At 59.7% G+C, this 7,253-nt stretch overlaps 1 protein-coding gene and 1 long non-coding RNA gene across 2 annotated transcripts; one reads left to right on the top strand and one right to left on the bottom strand.

Annotated features, from left to right (window-relative positions):
- Positions 1 to 196: 196 nt before the first annotated feature.
- Positions 197 to 2,669, bottom strand: LOC104915807 (valine--tRNA ligase, mitochondrial-like). The gene is made up of 5 exons (XM_085215511.1): positions 2,418 to 2,669; positions 1,423 to 1,504; positions 1,044 to 1,290; positions 435 to 501; positions 197 to 350 (listed from the first exon to the last, which is right to left on the bottom strand). Exons 1-5 carry the CDS (start codon positions 2,625 to 2,627, stop codon positions 249 to 251), a joined length of 708 nt encoding a protein of 235 aa, XP_085071637.1. The 5' UTR covers positions 2,628 to 2,669; the 3' UTR covers positions 197 to 248.
- Positions 2,670 to 2,756: 87 nt separating this feature from the next.
- LOC146541838 (uncharacterized) lies at positions 2,757 to 6,107 on the top strand. Its single transcript, XR_014880829.1, has 3 exons — positions 2,757 to 2,771; positions 3,694 to 3,912; positions 5,998 to 6,107. It is a non-coding gene; the product is annotated as an uncharacterized LOC146541838 (long non-coding RNA).
- The last annotated feature ends 1,146 nt before the right edge of the window (positions 6,108 to 7,253 follow it).

The raw sequence follows: 7,253 nt of genomic DNA on the forward strand, positions 1-7,253 counted from the left end.
CCCTCCTGGTGTCCCCAACCCATGTTTTATGTCCCCAACCCTTCCTAACACCCTTCTGGTGTCCCCAACCCCTTCCTAACATCCTCCTGGTGTTCCCAACCCACCTTTTGTGTCCCCAACTCCTTCCTAACACCCTTCTGTTGTCCCCAACCCACGTCCCATGTCCCCAACCCACATCCCGCCCCTTCCAGCCCCCATTTTCCTCCCATTCCCTTCCTCCTCGTGTCCCCACTGTGTCCCTCACATCCTCACCTCTCCTTCCAAGCCCAGACCTCATCCAAAAACTCAGAACGGGACAGATCCTGACGTCGCACACCCCGCTGTTGCCACAGCCACTTCTCCACCACCACCTGGGGACATTTGGGGGACATTTAGGGATATCACAGCCCGTCGTTTCACCACCACTTGGGGATGTTTGGGGACACAATGCTCACCTGGGTGGCAATGCCTGCATGATCGGTGCCTGGCACCCACAGCACTGCCCAGCCTTGCATTCGTCGCCTGCACGGCCCCAAAAGTGTCAAAAAAGAGGAGGGGACGACAGCCCGGGACCCCTCCCAGCAACCCGTGGGGGTCCCACAGCCCCCAGAATCCCCAAATCTACTCTACGAGCCCCCAAAGGGCCCCAAAATCTGCTCTTCATGCCCCCAAACCACCCCCAGATCCCTCAAAAATCTCTTATGGGACCTGATCTGCCCCCAAGACCCCCCAAAACCACCCCACCCCCAAATACCCCCCATTCCACCCCTTATGGCATCCAAACCACCCCCAAGCCTCCATACGGCTTCCAATCTGCCTCCAGAACCCCCAAAAAACTGAATCTATCCCCCCCTCCCCAAATAGGGAACTCAGGGAATCTCATCTAACTCCAACACTCCTCCTCCATTCCCCCCCAAACCCCCTAAAGGGACCAAACCTCCCCGCCCCCCCCCTCCCCAAAATGACCCCCGGGGGTCCCAATCAATCTCCAAATTCCCCCTACGGGTTCCAATCTGCCCCAAATAACCTCCAACCCCCCCCCTTTCCTTCCCCCCCCCCCCCACCATCGCACGAGGGCATCCTGCAGGGCAACGGTGAGCGCGTGGCCGACGTGCAGCGATCCGGTGACGTTGGGAGGGGGCAACACCAAGCTGAGCGCTCCCCCCTCCATCCTAACCCCCCCCCCAACGTTTTGGGGGTCTTCATCTTCGCGGGGTGGGGGGGTGAAGACCTTCAGCTTCTCCCACCAACTGTACCACTCCGCCTCCACGTAACGGGGGCTGTAGGAAGGGGGCAGGGCCACCCCCGTAGCTGGGGGGACAAAAACAGCACTGGGGGGGAGGGGGGGTCACTATGTGCACCCCCCGATATATAACATCATTACGCCCCTCCCCACTCCCTTTTCTTCCCCCTCCCTCCTTGCCCCCCACAGGACCTCCATACCCTTCTTGCCATCGGGCTCCAGGGGGTGGTTGTACTCCACGATGGGTTTGGGAGCCCAGGATTTCGGGGGGGTTGTGGGCACCTTGAAGGGGGGGGGGCAAAAAACAGGTATGGATTATAATACAAAAATACCAATGCTTCTCCCAGTAGCTCCTTCCAAAGACTCCGATGCCCCCCCAGTTACTCCCTATAACTGCCCCAACCCCCCTCCCTTAGCTCCAACCCCACCACGGACCCCCTGTAACAACCCTAAGCCCCTCCTTATTGCCCCCAACCCCCCCTTTTTACCTCCTATAAACCCATCCATCTCCCCCTACTGCCCCCTATAACTACCCCAAGCTCCCCCTTACTGCCTCAAATCCCACTAATTGCCCACCACAGACCCCCAGTGTCTCTCAGCCCCCCCCAAATTCCCCCATAACTGCCCTCGACCTCCCCCATTGCCCTCTATAGGGTCCCACTGCCCCCAAACTCCCCTATATCAGCCCCATCCTCCCCTATTGTCCCCTATGGATCCCCCATTGCCCCCTATAACTCTCCCAACCCCTCATTATTACCCCCAACTCCCCTCTTATTGCCCCAAACTCCCCTCATTGTTCCCTATAGGACCCCACTGCGCCCCTATAACAGCCCCAACCACCCCTTTTGCCTCCTATGGGTCCCCCATTGCCCCCTATAACTGCCCCAACCCCTCATTATTGCCCCCAACTCCCCTTTTATTACCCCAAATCCCCCACATCGCCCTCTATAGACCCCAATGTTCCACCACTACCCCTCCCAGAGCCCCCAATGCATCCCAGCACCCCCCTACTGCCCCAAGCTCCCCCTTATTGCCTCAAACCCCATTAATTGCCGCCCCAATGCCCCCCTGCCCTCCCCAATCGCTGACCCCAACCTCCCCTACAGCCCGCTATATGGCCCCATTGCCCCTATAACTCCCCCAACCCCTCATTATTGCCCCCTTATCCCCCCCCATTACCCCCCCGTTGCCCCACCTCAGGCCCAGTCCCCCCCAAGGCCTCCCTCTCCCTCTTCAGCCGCTGCCTTCTCTCTTTGTGTTCCCGAGCCCTCAGCCGGATCCTTTCAGGGTTATCCGGTTGGGTAACAGCGGAACCGGGCGGTGGGACCCCCCCGCTACACCGGGCTCGACCCCCAGGGGAGAACCGGAGAGTCCTGAGGGCGCGAGGTAGAATGGGGGCCGCCATGTTGGGGCGGGAAGAGCCGCCGCCGCCGTCACGTGACGGCGGGGGATTGGTCGGCCGCCGTCACGTGACGGCGCGTTCCCTGCTTGTGATTGGGTGGCCCCTTACACGTGACCCGAAGCGTGAGGGCTTTCGGTGTGGAGAGCGGTGAGGGATATGGGGGCAATGGGGGTCTATAGAGGCCTATGGAGAGAGTGGGGGGGGAGCACTGGGGCCCTATGGGGGGCAATAAGGGAGCTTGGGGGCTGCTATGGGGGCGTTGGTGGTTGCTGGGAGACATTGGGGGGGCAATTGGTGGGATTTGAGACAATAAGGGGGGGGCTTGGGGCAGTTTTAGGGAGTAATGTGGGGGGCTGGGATGCATCAGGGACTTTGGGGGGGGGGGCATTGGGGGCATAAAAGTGACAATAAGGAGAAGTTGGGGCAGTTATGGGGGTAATGGGGTGATGGGGGGGGTCCTGGGGGGGCATCAGGGGCTTTGGGGGGGCATTGGGGCATAAAGGGAGCAATAAGGGGGGGTTGGGGCAGTTATGAGGGTAATGGGGAGGGGGTCCTGGGGGGCATCTGGGTCTTTGGGGGGGGGGGGGGGGCATTTTGGGGCATAAGGGGGCATTAAGGGGGGAAGTGGGGCAGTTATAGGGGTAATGGAGTGATGGGGGTCCTCGGGGGGGGGGGGGCATAAGGAATTTTGGGGGTATAAGGGGGCAATAAGGGGGGGGGGCTTGGGGCAGTTATGGGGGTAATGGGAGGGGGTCCTGGGGGCATCTGGGTCTTTGGGGGGGGCGGGGGGGGGCATTTTGGGGCATAAAGGAGGCAATAAGGGGTGGTGGTGTAATTATGGGGTGATGCGGGGGGTCCTGGGGGGGGCATCAGGGAATTTGGGGGGGATTTGGGGGCATAAAAGGGACAATAAGGGGGGAGGGGGGGGGGGCTGGAGGCTTTGGAGGGGGAGTAATAAGGGGGTGGGGGGGCTGTGGGGATTATGGGGGTGGGGGGGACTGTAGGGGAGGTTTTGTGGGGTTGGGGCACTATGTAATGTTCCCCCCCCCCTTTTTTTTTTTCTTTCCAGCGAAGTTGAGGACCCCCCCCCCAACTGTTGAGGGGTGGGGAGGAGAGGGGGGGGGGGGGGGGAGGGAGGGAGTAGGAAAGGAGAAATGGAGACGGCCCCCCGGCTGCAGAGGGGGGGGCAGCTGCAGTGTAAAAACCTGCACGAGTTCCTACGGGGTCTCAGCCCCCCCCTCCTCGACCGCCTTTATGGGCACCCGGCCACCTGCCTGGCTGTGTTCCGGTGAGTTTACCCCCCCCCAAAATAAAAATACCCCATTCCGCCCCCCCCCCCCCCCAGCCCCCACATCCCCTATAGCTACCCCAGAAATCATAGACCCCCCCAGGCCTTTCTGTATCCGCTATTACTCATGCTGTGACCCCCCCCCCCCAAAAATTCCCTGTAAGCCCCCAATTGTCTATAGCCCACAGTATTTCTCTGACCCCCCCCCAGTAACCCCCAGATCCCCCCAAAGACCCTACAAACACCCCCCAAAGCTCCCAGACCCTCTATATCCCCTACGCCCCCCCCAGATCCCCTACAGACCCCCGCTCCAAAGCCCCCAGAGCCTCTATACCCTCTATACCCCCAGACCCCCCCCCAAATCCCTTACAGACCTTCTATAACTCGCTTATGTCCCCCCCAAATCCTCTACAACCCCCCCCCATACCCTAGCCATATCTCAGACCCCTACAACCACTCATATTTCCCCTGATCCCCGCCCCCAGTACCCCCAACCCCCAGCCCACAAATCCCCTAAGACCCCCCCAAAGCCCCAGCCCCCCCCCAAATCCCCTATAGACCCACCCCTCCAAAGCCCCCAGACCCTCTATATCCCCTATTGCCACCACCCAGGACCCCCCCCCAAATCCCCTTACAGACCTCTATAACCCAAAGCCCCCAGACCCTCTATATCCCCATCCCGCCCCCCAAAGCCCCCAATCCCCTATATATCCCAATCCCCCCAAAACCCCTATATCCCCTATTGCCCCCACACCCCCCCCAAATCCCCTATAGACCCCCCCAAAGCCCCCAGCCCCCCCCCAAATCCCCTATAGACACCCCAAAGCCCCCAGACCCTCTATATCCCCTATTGCCCCCAGCCCCCAACCCCTATAGACCCCCCAAAGCCCCCAGACCCTCTATATCCCCTATTGCCCCCAGGCCCCCAATCCCCTATAGACCCCCCAAAGCCCCAACCCCCCCAAACCCCTAAGACCCCCAAAGCCCCAGACCCTCTATATCCCCTATTGCCCCCCAGCTGCCCCAATCCCCTATAGACCCCCCCAAAGCCCCCAGCCCCCCGGAAGCCCCAGCCCTCTATATCCCCTATTGCCCCCCAGGCCCCCCCCAAATCCCCTATAGACCCCCCCCAAATCCCCTACAGGGCCCCCAGACCTTCCATGTTTCTTATATTCCTTTACTTTGGGGTTCTCAGTCCTTAGTAATAAAAAGATAAACAGAAATAGAAGCAAATAGTTGCTAATAATAGAAAATAAATGCAAATATTAGTAAATTAGTTCCTAATGGGGTTGAATTGGGGCTAATAATTAAGAAGCAGTGGGTAATAATAGCGAAATAATTGCTAATAATGGAAGCGTGATCCCAAATAATGGGGTTAGAGAACAAGGGCTGGGAAACGGGGGTTAATAATGGGAAAATATCTGCTAATGAGAGTTTATGTTCATTAATAGTGGGTAAATGATTGCTAATAATGATGGGATAGTTCTTAATAATGGAACGTGAGAGAAAGTATTGGAAAATAGCAATTAATAGGAAGGTTATAAGCTTAAATAATATGGAAATCATTGCTGGTAGTGGTGTAGAGAGATTAATAGTGGGAAAATAATTCCTAATAATGGCAGAATAATTTTTAATAACGGCGAAATAATTCCTATTAATGAAACAGAGAGGATAACGTTGGGGAAATAATAGTTAATAACAGAGATTTAATTAAGTAGTGGGGAAATTGCAGCTAATAACGGTGATGTGATGCTTGGCGGTGGGAAATAAAATTAGCAATAGAGGGGAAAAAAGGGAATAATGGTGGGAAAATAATTGCTGGTAACGAGGAGCGGCTGCAAACGTGAGAAATGTTAGGTGATAACGAGTAAGTAATTAATAAGAGTGTGAGTAATTGGGAACAGCCGGAAATGAAAGGCAAGGAGTGGGGAGTAAGGGGGTGGTAATGGGGGGAGGAAGAACCGGTGCTGGGGGAATGGAGGTTAATGACGATGAAATAAGTGCGGGTGCTGGGGAATAGGAGCTAATAATGGCTAATTAGTGGGGTGTCCCCCCCCCGTCCCCCGTCCCCTGTCCCCCCCCCAGGGAGCTGCCAGGACTGGCCCAGGTGGGGGTGATGCGGATGCTGTTCTTGGAGCAGCCCCTGCCCCAGGCAGCTGTGGGGCTGTGGGTGAAGAAGGAGCACAGCAAGTGGGTGGGGGGGCACGTGGGGGTGGGGGGGGGGGGGTCCTACGGGGGGATGGGGGGGGGTGGGAGGGGTCCTATGGGGGGGATGGGGGGGGGGAGGGTGGAAGTGGTAATATGGGGGCTGGGGGGGTCCTATGGGGGGTGGTAATATGGGGGGGGGAGGGGTTCTATGGGGGTGGGGGGGATCCTATGGGGGTGGGGGGTCCTACGTTGGGTGGGGGGGTCCTATGGGGGGGGGGCTGGGATGGGGGGGGTCCTATGTTGGGTGGGAGGGGTCCTACGGGGGGATGGGGGGGGTTGGGGGGGGGGGGGGTCATATGTTGGGTGGGAAGGGTCCTACGGGGGGATGGGGGGGGGGGGAGGGTGGAAGGTGGTAATATGGGGGCTGGGGGGGGTCCTATGGGGGGTGGGTAGGGGTTCTATGGGGGTGGGGGGGATCCTATGGGGGGTCGGGGGGTGGGGGGTCCTACGTTGGGTGGGAGGGGTCCTATGGGGGGGATGGGGGGGGCTGGGATGGGGGGGGTCCTATGTTGGGTGGGAGGGGTCCTACGGGGGGATGGGGGGGAGGTGGGGGGGGTGGGGAAGGTGGTAATATGGCAGGCTGGGGGGGGGTCGTGTGGGGGGTGGGTAGGGGTTCTATGTTGGGGTGGGGGGAGTGGGTGGGGGGTCCTATGTTGGGTGGGAGGGGTCCTACGGGGGGGTGGATGGGGGGGGGGGGTCCATGGGGGGTGGGGGGGGGGGGGGGGAGGGTGGTAATATGGGGGGTGGGGGGGGTCCTATGGGGGGTGAGGGGGGTAATATTGGGGGGTGGGGGGTCCTATGTTGGGTGGGAGGGGTCCTATGGGGGTGATGGGGGGGGAGGGTAGTGGGGGTCCGTGGGGGGGGGGGGGGGGTCCTGTGGGGGTGGTTATGGGGGGGGGGGGATCCTATGGGGGTGTTGGGGGGGGACGGTGGTAATATGGGGGGAGGGGATTTGGGGGGGGTGTATCTTGTGGGGTGGGGGGGGAGTCTTAGGGGTGTGGGGGGGTCCTTGGAGGACTGGGGTGTGATGCTGTTCCCTGCGTGGCTGTAGGAACAGGCGGACAGCCAGGAGATGCTGTTGGCACTGAGGCTGTGGCACCCCCACACGCTGCCGGGGGGGCTCCCGGGGGTGG

The sequence above is a fragment of the Meleagris gallopavo genome, unplaced genomic scaffold (assembly GCF_905368555.1).
Source record: "Meleagris gallopavo unplaced genomic scaffold, MGAL_WU_HG_1.1 scaffold_93, whole genome shotgun sequence".
In the NCBI taxonomy this organism is placed as follows: Eukaryota; Metazoa; Chordata; class Aves; order Galliformes; family Phasianidae; genus Meleagris; species Meleagris gallopavo.